At 50.4% G+C, this 15,414-nt stretch overlaps 1 protein-coding gene across 1 annotated transcript in view; it reads right to left on the bottom strand.

Moving 5' to 3' along the window:
* The window catches only part of NOTCH2 (notch receptor 2), a 152,021-nt gene that overhangs the window by 97,959 nt on the left and 38,648 nt on the right, over positions 1 to 15,414 (bottom strand). The window contains exons 3-5 of the mRNA XM_039486397.1: positions 12,045 to 12,304; positions 10,931 to 11,266; positions 4,752 to 4,874 (exon numbers count right to left, since the gene is read on the bottom strand). Coding sequence (XP_039342331.1) covers positions 4,752 to 4,874; positions 10,931 to 11,266; positions 12,045 to 12,304 — 719 coding nt within the window. The remainder of the gene's footprint in view (positions 1 to 4,751; positions 4,875 to 10,930; positions 11,267 to 12,044; positions 12,305 to 15,414) is intronic.

The raw sequence follows: 15,414 nt of genomic DNA, 5'->3' as shown, positions 1-15,414 counted from the left end.
CCGGATGGGGCGGCAGGAGCGGCGCGAGAGCGAGCCCTGGGCCCGAGGAGCCCCCAGCGGAGCGCCCGCCCAGGTGCCCGGCCAACCGACCGGGGCGTGTGCGCGAGTCGGAGGAGCGGCGGAGCGAGTGGTCGAGCGGCCACCACGTACTCCAGGCGCGCGTCGTCGAGGGTGCGGTCGCGGCGAGAGGACTCGAGGGTCGGTGTCGCGACCGAGCCACCGATGACGCGGTGTGCGCGCGTGCGGCGACCGCGAGCATGCAGCCACGCACCCACGTGGACGGAGGTGGAGCGGCAGGACCTGATGACCGCGGTCCATGTGAGCCATGACCGCGGAGGGAGGGCTGGACCAGGCATGTCAGGAGCGGAGCGGCGCAGGCCCAGGAGGCGAGGGAGGGGGCGTCGAGACCGTGAGGCAGCAGCAGGGCAGGCGCGCGTCGCCACCAGGGTGAGCATCGCACGCGCTGTCCTTGCTTCCCGCAGGATTCAGGAACATAGACGGACAGGACTGTCGCTGCGGGCGCCTCACGACAGCATTTCCCCAGATGAGCCGCCTGAACTGCTGCGCGCCGCCGCGACCGTAGCCATGAATCACCCACCAAGACATGCTCTGTGGCCTCTGGCGTGGCTGCTGCAACCACGCGCCTGCACTGGGCAAAGTCTTTGTGGACACGGCCCCGAAAGCGCCTCTGCGGAAGGGGTAAATTGTAACGCGAAGTAAGGAGACCACCAAAAAGGGGTGAAAAATTGTGAATTGGAAGTTTGAGAATCAGAAGTTCAGGGAAGTGACCATGTCTCGCGGTGGGCCAATCACCCGGATGCAGAGAGAGAAGGTCCCTGGTCCTTTGGCCCTCTCAGCGTAATGGCCAGCTTGCTCAGGTGGGTCCTCAGCTGGGGGATCTCGTGAACCAGAGTCTGATCCTTCATGGACGGGAGGCATAGGAAGGAGAACCTGCTCTGGAAGGAGGACTGGAGGACTTGCACGAGGACTGGAGGGAGAGATGGATCTGGAAGAGGGACAGGGAGGGTGAGATGGATTGAGGGGATGGACAGGGAGGAGAGGGAAGGAGAGAGAGGTGAGGGGAAACAAGGACCTGACCGACTGAATGGGTGAAGGACCCTGGGAAAACCATCCGAGGACCCCGAGGAGAAGACGAGGGAGGAGGATGATGGAAACAAAAGGCGCGACCCCGAGATGCCGGCGAGCGCCCCCGGACGCCCTGCGTGATTGGCGAAGACGGCCCTTGCGGGTCCCTGGGAGACTGGCCGCCCGGGGCGGAAGGCGGCTGACAGGCTGCCGGTGATTTTGTCCCTGACGCCGACGTGGTATCTGCCCGGGCCGCACGCCGGGTAAAGAAGGGACTGCTGCGCCGGAAAGGACGGACCTAAGAAGTCGGTGCCGCGCCTGCCCGGTGCAGGGCGTATAAGCCCCCCATGCAAGGTCTTGTCTAGCGAATGTCTGTTTTCGTGTCCGCCGCCAGAATAGGCCACGTGCAACGCCATCGCCCGCGCTCTCGCTGCGCCGCCACGACTCATCGAAGGGAGAGGAATTGCAGCCGGCGCTGGAGTCGCGTCCTCACCCGAGGGCGCCTGGTCCGCGGCCCCGAGAGGTGCGCCAAGGCTCGTCCAGAGCTGACGAAGCCTGGCGGACCGCTTCGGCAGAGACCTCCGGCCAGTATGGGACCTCAGACTTTCGGCAGTCCCCCCAGCTAGGCAGCAGGAGAGCCCAGCCGCGCCGGCCACCCATACCATTCCGCGTCACGCTCCGCGCGCGGCAGTCCGCCCGCCGGGACTGCCCCCGAGTTCGCACGGTCCGGCGGTCCGGGGTTGCCGCGCCGGCCAGGGGCGCGGGGACCGGACCGGGGCTGGTCATGCCCGCAGACTAGCCGCAGCGCAGTGCGTGTCCGGTGTAGAGGGCGCCGCGCGTAGTACCTCACCCGTGGGGGGTTGCGCAGGTCGCCCGTGCGGCGCGTCCGGATTGACGCAGGCACCGCCAGCGGCAGGCCCAAGTCCGGGCTGGCTGGGCCCGACCACCACACCACGCTGGGTTCTGGATCCCCCTGCCGAGGCACCCCGATGGGGGGTCCTGAGCCCCCTCCGACCCACCAGCGATGGGCCTGCCCCCAGGCCGTCCGCCTCCGGGGAGCCTTTGGGCCCTGCAGCCGGCCGGGGCGCGCGGTCCCAGGAAGCGCCAGAGGCAGCTCGCGCGGACGGGGCCTGGGGGCCCGGGCGCGGCCCCATCGAGGGGGGGCCGGGGCCCCGAGCGCCGCTCTGCTGGCGTGGGCCCGGAGGCGCCCCGCCGGGTGACGCGCCCGGAGCATCGCGATGGCTGCGGGCACCTGGACGTGCGGGCACGGCGCCCGGCGCTCGCGGAGCACCCCAGGGAAGCGCGGCCGGGGTGGGCGGCCGGGGGCGCCGGTGGCCGGCGCGCCGCGGGCTGTGGGGCCGGCGATGGGCGGGCGGTGGCGGAGGCCGGAGCGGCCGCGCGGCGGATGCGGCGCGCGAGCCCGGACCGGCGCCGGACGGGGAGCCGGCGGGGCGGAGCGCTGGGGCCGGCCGTGGAACGGAGGCGGACCGGGAGCTGACCGGGGCGGAGGGCCCGCGGGGGGCGGCGGCGGGCGGCCGGCCGGGAGGGAGGTGGGTGCCGAGGACGACCGGGGACCGGGCGGCGGGGGCCCGGGTGGGACGGGAGACCCGGGGCGCGGCGGCGGGACGGGGGACCGGGGCGGGGCGGTGACGATCTTGGGCGGCGGACGCGAGCGGTACCCGGCCGGGCGTGGATGACGATCGGCGGACCGCGGACCGCGGCGCGACGAGCGGGCGCGATGGCGACCGGGCGCGGGAGAGCGGGGGCCGGGCGGCGGGAGCGGCGGCCATCGGCAAGCGGCGACCCGCGACGAGAGCGCGCCGACGGGCGAGCGCGGCGGTCGGGACGGGGGGCGCGGCGGCGCCAGGGGACGGCAGCGGGCGGACCAGGCGGCGGCCGGGCCGGGGCGCGTCGGCCTCGCGGCGGCCGGCCGGTCGCGGCGCGGGCGCGGACCGGGCGCCGAGCTCGCCTTGCCTCCGGGCCGGGCGCCCGGGGACGCGGCGGCCGCGCCGGGCGCCACGCGGCGGAGGCGCCGGTCGCGGCGGGGTGCTCCGGGGGCGCGCGGCTCCCGGGCGGCGGCGCGCGCCCGCTGCTGCGGGCGGCCGCGGTCTCGTCGCGGGGCCGGGGGCGGCGGTGCGGCCGTGCGCGCGGCGCCGCCGCGAGTATCTGCTTCGCGGTGGGCGAACCGGCGGCGCCGGGTGGGGCGGCGCGCAGGGTGCAAGGCGCCGGCGCCGTGCGCGTAAGGTGCCCGCGCTGGCAGTGGCCGTGCTCGTTGCGCCGCTGCGTGCGCGTCGGCAGGCACAGCGCGCGGCGTCGCCGCCGGTTGGGGCGGCGTCAGCAGCGGCGAACAACAAAGCAGAAACGGAGGCACGCGCGGCACAGCAGGCAGCGCGAGAGAAAAATCTCCAGGCAAGGGGGGGGCTAGGCAGAAAGGGGGTACAGAACAAGAGCCGAATGGATGAACAACCATATAGGTAAAGCAGGTATAGGGGAGGGGACAAGCCGGCGCCGCGGGATGAGCAATAGGGCCGAAGGGGGAACAGGAAGGAGGCGGGGAGGAGGAGCAGAGGGTTCGCCATAGCGCGCGGCCGGGGCGCGCCAGCTGCCGCGGCTAGGCCAACGGCGGGCGGCCGAGTGGGGGGCAAGCGCGAACGCCGGAGCGTAAGGCTGCTGGGGTATATATTTAGCGCCATAGAACTTTAATATCGCCCAATCTAGTGTACAGCTCTGAAGACTACTATATCTCATAGAAAAGTCCAATTAAGTTTTGTTTGTTTGTTTTATAAGGAGAAAAGCGCATTAGAGGTCCACAAGAATTCAAGAAGCCTGTGTTTAGGGTCAGAATTCATGAACAATTTGTCCATTTCACTTTACATTTGTAGGAAAAATTCTACATTGGCTCCAGATGTTGTCTACTAGTTTTGCAGCTGTTTCTTTACTGGTGGATTTTGAAGTGGGGGCAAAATTACATTAAACTAAAAGTCAGTTGCAAACTAAGGAGTGGCTGGTACCGCACCATAATCACACTGATGCATTTACTTAGTTTTGCTTTTTATGAGGGCCAGAATCATTTCACCATTCAACAAGACAGCGTGTCCTGTAGGCTGCTCCCTTGCATCTTGTACAATATTTTCCTGAACACCACACAACTTTTTACACAGTACAGTTGCATTTTTATGCAGCTGTGGAATGTGTGCTATAGCTGTAAGGTGACAGCATCCTACAGTAGTCACACGGGCACAATCCAAGTGAAGATTCAGTCACATGTATTTGGTGCAATTTTTTTTTGTTTTGTATTTATTTAATGCTTGTCACAGTATCAATGGTTGTCAAGCCATAGAAAAGAAATGGCACAGCAGGCGTAACACACAATTCCCATATATTCTCTCTCTCTTTCCCCTCACCAATATGCCTTATCCCAGATCCGTTGGGACCACCACTCAGTGCTAAAATGGGAATTTGTCCTCCATTGTTGGGGTGGCTTTGATGTGGCCACCATCTGCTAAGAATTTCACTGACACTCACCATCACAGGCTACTCAACAGGTGTTAACAGCTTTCAGACACTCCCACCCTAAACTAGATTTAAACTGGTGAGTAAAAGCTTTTCCATCCCAGTCCCGTGAGCCACTGAGCCCCAGCAGAAATGTGTTACACAGTACCTACCTGTCCACTGCGGGAGGCAGTGGCAGTTGTAAGTGTTCACACCATCCACACACACCCCACCATTCTGGCAATTATGATTTGGGCAGTCATCAATATTCTGCTCACAGGTGCTTCCTTCAAAGCCTGGCCAAATTAGAAACATATGAGACTGAAATTATTTTTAGGGTCCGTTAAAGAGGATTACCTGTCTGCATGAAGTGGCATTTAACATGCTTTTCCTATTGATCTAGTTCCCTGCTGCACAATGGAGCAGCAGTCTGACCCAAGACTTGTCAGTAACAATATTCTGCCATTACCAAGCCCAAAGGGCTTGGACAGGTAGGTTGGCTTGTACAAGTAAAACAATTGTACTCCAGTCAGCTAAAGACTTAAGTCGCTTTACTGATCCTGCCTCTCCCCAGCTTGGGGGAAAAGGGGCCAGACCAAGCAACAAGAACATATTCCAGGAGTTGTGAACATCAGCACTTTGACTGGCCCCATTCTACCTTACTCTGTTCTCATTATAGACCTCCCTGTTGCCTGAATGAACTAATATGCTGCAGCAGTTGTTAGTGCCTCTTGATAATACCTGGCTCCCAGGTGCGTCTACTTGGGTTAGCTTCATCTCACCCAACCTATAAACTAAATCCTGAATGAAGAAGAACTCTTTCCTCTTGGCCAGTTTGGCTCATTCTTCCTCCCTTCCCCTATATTTAATTCCTTTTATGTTCCAGGCCAGTGCAGAATACCCTTCCTGCTTGGGGACTCTTTCCTGCTTGTCTTCTATCCCCATTCTTACCTATCTGTACTCTCCTCAATTTGATTTTCATGCCCTGACCACTTAGGGTGCCTGAAGAACCCAGGGCACTTCTCACAGGAAGCTATCCTTGTACCCAGGCCAAACTCCAACTCACTTACATCATGCCTCCTTAAAATCACCCTGTAGTTTCTGCTGGATAAGGCATTCTTCACTTCTTGTACTAAAGGAGGTGGCATTTCAATGTGGCTCAAGTGAACGATTCCAAATATATAGCTTGTAAATCAGATGAGTCTCTGGGGATTTTTGGATTATTACAATGACACAACCCCTTCACCCAGAGAGTGCACTCTTCTCCTCAAGTGTCAGTGTTCTGTTGTTGATACCTCATAGCTAGATTAGAGAGGTGTAGCTCTGATGCCAGCTCTGCAACAGTAATTCCCTGTATCTGATAGAAAGCTCCCAAGAAGTGATGGTAATGGGCTCCCCCACCTCACAGACTTCACAGCATGGTGAACATTAGATCAAGTAAGTCCCAAACAGAACAGGTTTCACAGCATACTCACAGGACCAGGCATCTAAGATACATTGGAGAGTCGGGCCAACCTGCTTTTGAGTTCGTCGCACAGAAATTAGGATGTTTGGGAAAGTTTTTCGAACCCTGATTTTTCCAGTTGTCTCATCTCATGAATGCTGTGTGCACCCCCAAACTTCCCCAGGTAAAGTTATTTTGTAAGAAGACCAGATCATTGTTCACATGCTTCATTCATGCAACCAACATACCCAGGACCATCGGCTCCAAAAGCTTAAGTGCCTGCCCCTAGAGCTAATGAGGAATTTTCATTGGCTTTGGTGACATTAGGACTTTCCCTGTTCTCTCCCAGAGGAGAACAGCATATTTAGCTATTCTACTGTACCTCATATGAATTTCAGGTGCTTTGATGTGTGTGTAAAATTAAAGAGTAAAAAACACAGACACAGAAGAAAGCTATTAAATCATGGAGCACTTCCCATGCTTGAATTCTACACTAACATTTACTATTTAGTCCTCTGGGAAATCTTGTGAGGGGAATAAATCACTCGCCTCCCTGCTCTAGGCACTGTAACCGCTGGGGTCTCAGCGACACTCCGGTTTGGCCCAGCCGTCATGACAATGGGAGTCTGAGTAGGTCAGATTTGAGTGAGTGGCACTGCACCCCCATGAACCAGGTCACAACTCCACTCAGACAAATTTGGTCCTGTCAGGGGGGGTGGGGCCAAACATGAGCAGTGCTGCAACCCCAGAGGTTGCAATGCCTGGAGCAGAGATCCAAACCCAACCAGCCCCACAGCATAGGAGCTGCCACTGTGGGGTTAGTACCAGGCAGGACCCAACTCTGCCAGGGGACAGGATATGACCAAAACCACTCCAGGGCCTCCACTACCAGACTATTTATTGGGTGGTGACAAGTCATAAACATTTACAAGTGGGTCCTGAACCCAAAAAGGTTGAGAACCACTGATCTAGCAGATTAGATATCTATCTAGCAAATAGATAGCAGCTGCAGAAGCAATTTAAGTAGGTACTGCTACACTCGGGTAAAATGGGGCCCAACAAAGTCCCATTCACCCCAGCACTTTACTAGGTACTAGGACAATGTGGTGACTCCTCTCCCCAGGGCCACATGGCTGCGGGGAAGAACGTGCAGGGAGGAGCCAGCCACAGACCAAAGCCAGCAGAGCAGCTTCAGAAGCAGGGGACATCAGACACTGATGTCTATTTTCTACAGGGTTGACGGGATATTGTTGTGCTGACTGTCTGTTTGCTTCAATCCTCTCTTCCTTAATCTTTTTCTTCATCTCAGTTTGTCTCCACTCCTGCTCTTCATACCTTCCCACCTCTTTTTGTTTAGCAAATCCCCTCACTAAACTCTAACCCCAAAAAAGTTAAAAGAAAAACTGTAGCAGCAACAGGATGTTTGTATGCCACCACACTGATTACTATGCTTGTACGTTATCCCTTACACCTACCCTTTGTCTGGTCTATGGAAATGGTAAAAGCTTCAGGGCAGAGACTGTGTACTACTGCTGTGTGTACAGTGCCTAGTACAATGGGGCCCTGTCCTTGGCTGGTCCCTAGGCACTACCACAATAAATAGTGATCCGAGTTCTCATAGTTGTCTTGCCAAAGGCAATGCCGCAAGTGACTTCTGTGCTTCAGTTTCTTCTTAGGAAAATACTGATATCCACATATGCCCACTTTGCAGAGGGTTTGTGAGGTCTAAGTAAATAACACCTGCAGAATACTAGTAAGGGCAGCCAGTGGAAGAGGCAAGAAAATAATTTACCAATTACTGGGTCCTGACCTTGCATGTATTTGTTGATGCCACCGACACACGATGACAATCATTAGGGAAGCTGCATGTCAGTTAGATCAATAAAGCAACTCAGCATGAAGTGAAAGTACTGTGTGCACTTCACGAAGCTTGTGCCAACTTCAAACAGGCATTACGAGCACTGCACATAGCATCCTAAATATTTTGAAAGCACACATCTCCTGGTGCACATTTCCTATAGCATGCACATGCCAGGTACTGTTCTGAGCAATGCAGTGCTTAAAACATGTTTGGAAATGGCTTTGAATAGAAGCCACCAGCCCCAACCAGCAAGCTTATTCAAAAGCCCCAGGTACCTTACCAAAGACTGCAGATCATGATGAATTTGAAGCATCAAGGGCCACACTGTTTTGGAGTTACAGCTCCAAAAATGCAAGTGGATCAAGTGTTTTGGTAACTTCTGATCTCCCAAATGCCCCATCCAATTTACTTTATTTCAATCCTTATAAAATGCAGCTCAAACTTTCGAGGTGTGATTTTTATGCCCATTTCAGGTAGTGTACACTCTGCAATACTGTGGTTGAATTTGTAGTGGAACTCATCTCTTGCTGAAGAATTGTTCTAAAGTTCAGTTTTAATTGTTAAAAGTTTGATTTCTATCCCTTCTGGTCAAGGTGCATATTTGAAGTTCTCAGCATGTAAAACAATGCATTTATGCCTGCCTGAGTCTGTCACAAGCCTGAAATAATGCAGAGGAGCAAACTTCCCCCATTCATGTCAATCAGGGTCCCATGGACCGACATTGCAGCTACAACACTTGGCATTTTTCCCAAGATGCCACAGAATTCATTATTTTGCTGCATCCAGACACCTGATGCTGTTTTCTGCAGTTGGGACCAGACTGCAGCTGGGTACATACTCAGGTGGCTAGCCCAAGCCACTTCCCATGTTGCTGCTGCCACACTGCTATCTTTAGCATGCTAGCTTGAGTGGAGCTAGCACGTCTGTCTACTCTCATTGAAAGCACGCTCCCAATGGCTATGTAGACATACCTTTAGAGAGATTAGTGTCTCCAGATACCACAGGAAAATCCCTGCATCACACCAGGCAGGATAGATCATTCTATTTAATATGCCTTTTGTGTCACATTTCTAGGATGTTCTGCTTTAAATAAAGAGCAGTTTGAGGCCACAGTTGTATGACATGGTATCAAGTGCTATCAAACACATGAAGTTATTTCCTCTTTCTACGAGGTATTCCAGTTCTCTCTCACAGTCTGTTCTGGTCTGACAGATTCTTTCCTGGACAAGCTCTTGGAATTCCCTAGGGTTCTTATCTTAGTAAATGGGTAATTATTGTGATGGATAACAATGAATAGTCACTTTCCCAGCCACGAACTTCCTCTACTGACTTGTTTAACATTCTGTTGCCAAGTCAACTCCTTATTTGTCAGATATTTACAGCTATAAAACTCATTCTCACCACAATTAAAAGGAGTTTAAAATGCTGTAAATTAAACATCTATCTCATAAGTGTCATTTACTAAAACTGACTGACCTGAGAAACTTTCCATCTGTTTAGAACTAGGAATTGTCTACAGTTTTTGTACCAACTAGTCTAAAACTGGAGAAAAACTAAGTTAAACTGGTACAACCTCTAGTGTGGATGAAATTATACCAGTATAAGAAGGGTTTACACTGGCATAGCTTTTGGTAAATTTGCCTCTAGAATGCTGGAATTTCCCCTGATTTCAGCTAAGTGACTTAAGTTATTTCAACATTTGGATTATATAAACACACTCAAATGAGTTGGGAACCTAAAAGTTTTACAATCAACTATACTGTGCATTCAGAGTAGCTGCATCACTGAAGAGAATACTATTGACACCACTCTAACTCCCCAGCCATTACTCCTTGCTTTCAAGCCTCTCTAGCTTCTCCCTCAACTTTCCATTGGTTCCTCACACCCTTCTGCTGGCCCCTTTCCCTCCCACTCCTCCCACTGGAAGGGGTCAGAATTCAGGCCACCAGGAATCATCTCCCAAAACATCAGGATGTTTCTTGGTGCCTTAGTTGCACTGGGGCGAGGAATGCCGAGATGCCTTTGCCTTCACCTGGGCAGTCAGTGGAAGTACTCTGGCTCACCAACTTTTTTTCCTTTCGATTTTTTTTTAAATGGAAAGTTTTGTAAACCAAGTTACAACAACACAACACTGACAATTTAGACATGAATGTCAGTCAGGACATACAAAGGAAAGGTTCTCAGAGCAACAAGAACTCACGCACACTATATATGTTGTGTAATAAGACACATTAACAGTAACTATCAAAATGATATGTGAGTGCGTTACTGTGGTAACTTTGTCTTCATTTCCTGACTATATTTAAGGTCCAGATTTTAACCAGATCACACTGGTCTGCAGGGAAAGGTGCAAGGTGCTCCCATAAAACCTTGTGTCCCTGCAAGAAAGGGTAACTTCACTCATGTGAGCGGTCGAATTGGTTTTGCAGGATCAGGCCTTTAGTACTTGTTGTTCTCCGTTTTCCTCTGCAATGCTTCTAGCACAAGGCATGACAAAACCCTGGGCACCTCAGAGGTCAAATAACTCTAGTTCAAGGAACTCAAGCTTCACTGATGAAGCCTGCAGAGCCTGCTAGCCATAAAACAAGTCTTTCTTAAAAAAAAAAAAAAAAAGACAGAAATTAAAGGCAATGGGTTAACATGAAAGCAACACTAGGTTGAGAAATCAAGCTGTCTCAGAAGTCAGAAAATCTGAGCAAATTTCAATAATATTAACTGACATATTCAGCCTTTTCACCTGGGCCCCAGGACCCACCCATGGTTTTCTTATCATGACCCTTCCAGTCCTTTGATCTTTAACCCCTTTCTCCTTCCCTATCACTGGGAGACTCCTCCCCTTTCATATTGTGAAACAGTGAGCCCACCGCAACTAAGGCTTCATCTCAGTTCCCTTCCTTGTACAAACTTATGTTCCTTTTTTCCTGGCCCCCACATCACTTCAACATTGTGGGGGGACCATACATCAAAAATAACCAAAACTTAAGTGTTTGATTTCCCAGCTTCACCACTGCATTCCATCTGGGTTTTGGGAAGGACTAAGTATTTACCTGGCAAACAGTTGCACTCATAGGTAAAGTCACTGGTTTGATGACATGTCCCTCCATTCATACATGGCGATGGTGAACATGGCACATATGTGTTCTCACAGCGGTGTCCTCTAAAGCCTGGCTTGCACTGGCATTGGTAAGAACCAGGCAAATTGTGACAAGTTCCACCGTTTTGGCATTGTCCTAGTGTGGCACATTCATTTAGATCAATCTCGCACTTTGGGCCAGTATAGCCTGCTGGGCAGGTGCAGGAGAACCCACTTCCAGATGTGATACATGTACTTCCATTGGCACATGGCTGAGACACACAAGCATCAATCCACTGGCAGTCCTTTCCTGTAAAACCAAGACATGTGAGAGATTCTGTCAATCAGCAATTGTTTGGATGGAAGATACAGACTTCTCTCCTTCCATCCCCATGACACCCCAAAGCTGAGATGTCTTTCTGCACACTCCAACTGTGTACTCTACAATATTACAGTTGGATCTAAAACCACAAGCATTTCCCATTGAACCACCAATTTGATTTAGTTCTAATCTGTTTAGGTGGGAGCTGCAAGATAGAGAACCCTGTGATTTATGAGAAGTACCGGTAATCAATGAGCTGGAATGATACTGCACTGATGACATTTATTCTCCTCTCCCACTTGGTATTCAAGGATAAAAGTAGGTTTCTGAATTCCCCCCTGACATAGAAGTAAGCTTCCCTACAGAAAGCTGTTGCAGGCAAAACTTGCACAGTTAGCTGATCTAGGAGCTTGTCTACATGGGGCACTTATTCTGGAATAAGATAGACCATTTAAAGTGCAATAGTATTCTGGAATAACTCCTGATGTAGACAATCTTTCCAGAATAGCTGTTGAGGTCAGTTTCCCCACTCGACAAGCCCTAAGAGATTAAAATACATTTGTATTTTTAAAGTGGTTCTATGAAGGGTGTTTAAAAAAAAAAACTTTCCATGTTATATCTCTTAGCTCTCATTTGCAGTGCTGAAGCTATTAGTTTGACAGCATATTAGGGCAAAACTAGAACATTTTTAAGAGTGTTCATCCAGCTTAAAAGGTACTTCAAATGGGAGGGGGGGATGACTAAGGACACAATTATGAAGTCCCACCTGTGTAACCTGGTGGACAGACACACTCATATGTGTCCTGGAGAAGCAGTTGGCAGGTCCCTCCATTTAAACAGGGGTGAGATACAAAGCAGATGTGCGATTCAGAGTATCTGCAGTCCTCGCCTGTGAATCCTAAAGCACATTTACAAGTGGCTTTTCCGACCACAGATGTGGTTTCACATGTTCCTCCATTCTGACAGGTATGGCTTTCACAAGGGTTTTTGTACTGACAGTAGTCTCCAAGAAAACCCTCTGGACACCTACAAGAGAATAGAAATCATGACTAGCAGTGTTCACTCTGATCCTCACAATGCAAGCTACTACTGTGAAAGGTAAAGATCCCAGTACTGGCACCATTAACACCCAGAGTCTTTCCTACCGAGACAGCAACATTACATACTCTAATGCATAGACCATACACAGGAAAGCCCTTATGTTATTTACGACTGTCCAAAGTGAGAATCCTGAAAGTATAACGTCATAACATTAATTCATATATAAAACGTAATGAAACTTCAATTACATTTAATTAGGGGCAAAAACATTCTGTCCCACCCTCCCCGCCCCGCCATATGACTGATAGAGAGACAGATACTGTCTCCCCATCCCTTCAATATTTTTAAAATTGAGTATTAGTTAATTCCACTTTGCTAAACCTAATAATATCCTCTGCAGAAGTAAGCAACCAATCTGAATAACAGATGCTATCCATCTCAAAATCTTTAGTGCAATTTTCCCCTCACAACACCACTGTGAAGTAGGGAAGTGCTGTTATCCCCACTATATAGATAGGGAACTGAGGCTGTGACTTGTCAAAGGTTGAACACGAAGCCTCTAGCAACACAGGAACTGAACCCGGGTCTCCCAAGTCTCAGGCCATAGGCACCGGCTTCCTCCTTTCCCTGGGGGTGCTCAACCCCCACTCAGCCTCAGGCCCCGCCCCACTCTACCCGTTACCCCAAGACTTCACCCCATCCTGCCTATTCCCACCCAGTTCTGCCCCTCCCCCCAAGCACACCCCCTCCCACTGGCTGCCAGTGGGTGCTAAGCGCACCCACTGAGTCAGCACCTATGTCCCAGGCTAACACTTTAACCATTAGACCAAATTGGGGGTTGGGTCCCCTCAGGGGGTCACAAGGTTATTACATTGGGGGGGTCACGAGGTGTCAGCCTCCGTCCCAAACCCTGCTTTGCCTCCAGCATTTATAATGATGTTAAATCTATTATAAATTAAAAACACTTTTTAAGGGGGGCGGGTCGCACTCAGGGGCTTGCTATGTGAAAGGGGTCACCAGTACAAAAGTTTGAGAATCACTGCACTAGACCATCTTTCTTCCATCTCTAAGAAATACAAAAATGAACTGGTACATTTATTGATAATTGGGGCAATATTATAAAGATTTATATGTGCAGAATCACTATTTCTCACTAAGCAAGACTTGTGTAAACACAGTGCTGTAATCCATCTGCTGACTGGACTTTGGACTAGGAATTTTCAATCCATTTTGAAACAATGAGCAGAAACTGCCATTTGTTTCCTTCAGCTAAAGGAGCAACCTGCAAAATGTATATCAAATAAGCCAAAATATCAAAAACACAGAGAAAAATGGACTGTCGATCTGCAGATTTTTCTATATTCTAGATGACTTGATGAGGAATCAAAATATGTACATCTTGTCTAAGATGCAACTAGGAGCATCAGACATGACACACACTACAAATATTTTAGCGATGAACTCCAGATGCTCCGTTTTCCTTACTCCAGGATATGAGTAATTCCAAATTAAGTCAGCAATAGTTACTCAGATCCAGGGAAGGGAGATTCTGACCAAGAAGAGTGATCAGTTCTCTAGTGAAGTCCAAGGCAAAGTATCTAGTAGCAACAGAACTGAAATCAACTGTTCACTAATTTGTTTAAAATTAGATTAGATTAGATGCACACATCTGATGGATTAAAAAACTGTCTGGTCTCTGAAAGCAACAGTAACCAGGGAGTCATCTTCAAGCACGTATGTTTCTAGTGTGGCTCCACATGGATTCCAGTGGCTGAAAGTTGAAGCTAGACAAATTCTGACTAGAAATAAGAGCAAATTTTAAAAAATGAGCCTAATTAGCCATTGGAACAATTTACCATGGGTCATGGTGGATTCTCCATCATCAACCATTTTTAAATTAAGATTGATGTTTTTCTAAAAGTTCTGCTCCAATTCAAACAGGAATTAACTCAGGGTTATCCTGTGGCCTGTGTTATACAGGAGGTCAGACTTAATGACCACAATGGTCTCTTCTTGTCTTATCTGTGAAAAAGTTTTGGATACATGTACAAAGAGTAACAATTCCATGTACTATAAATAAGCAACATTGTCCTAAACTGAAGATCTTCTCCATCCCTCCCCTCCATGCCTCCAAACTAGAATTCTCTTTAATCTATGCCTACCCTTCCATACCAGAAAAAGTCTGGGAGAACATAAAAGATTTGCAGGGTGACCCAAGGTTAAGAAGTTTGGGGAAGCAAATTCTGAAATTGAAGCTTCTTCTCTGAAAATACTCTGCCTCCTTTGGGGCTGATGGCTCAAGCTCCTCAGTTGATCTGAACTGCTGTAGATGCCTAGACTTTAAGACATCTAGTATGTTCTGCATATCACAGGTCACAGAACCCACTCCTGTAATAGACCTATAACCTCTGGCTAAGTCACTGAAGTACTCAAACCTTGATTTAAAAACTAAGTTACAAAGAATCCACCATTTACTCTAATTCAATCCAGCAAGTGATTTGTGCACCATGCTGCATAGGAAGGCAAAAAAAAAAAATATGGTCTACTCTCTGCCTATTTGACCTGGTGGAAAATTCGTTCCTGACCCCAAAGATGGTGATCAGTTAGATCTAAGCAAGTGGGTGAGACCCATCAGCCAGACACGTGGGAAAAAATTCTCTGTAGTAACTCAGAGCCCTCTCTCATTTGGTGTCCCATCTCTGGCTGTTGGAGATATTTGCTAGTAACAGTTGCAGATGGGCTATATGCCATTGTAGGCAACCTCATCATACTATATCCTCCATAAACTCAGTTTTGAATTAAGTTCGTTTTTTTGCGCTGATTACTACCCTTGGCAGGCTGTTTCAGAACTTCAGTCCTCATTCAAGAAGCAGTCTCAGGTATCCAGGGGCCAAACCACTTGTAGTTTTATAGATTACATTTAACATCCAAGATTGTCCACAAAAGTGAATTGAAAACCAGCATGGATGAGAATGCACTCCCTGCTGGGCTACATCTTAGGCTAATGGTGGGATAACATCCGAAAAGGCTAATATCCCATAGACAGCAATGAGAGTGCTAGCGTCGCCCAAGCAGATTTACACCAATGTAGTGTC

The sequence above is a fragment of the Mauremys reevesii genome, linkage group 8 (assembly GCF_016161935.1).
Source record: "Mauremys reevesii isolate NIE-2019 linkage group 8, ASM1616193v1, whole genome shotgun sequence".
Taxonomy (NCBI): Eukaryota; Metazoa; Chordata; order Testudines; family Geoemydidae; genus Mauremys; species Mauremys reevesii.
The sequence above is the reverse complement of the archived record's forward strand: the minus strand, read 5'-3'. Positions and strand labels throughout refer to the sequence as shown.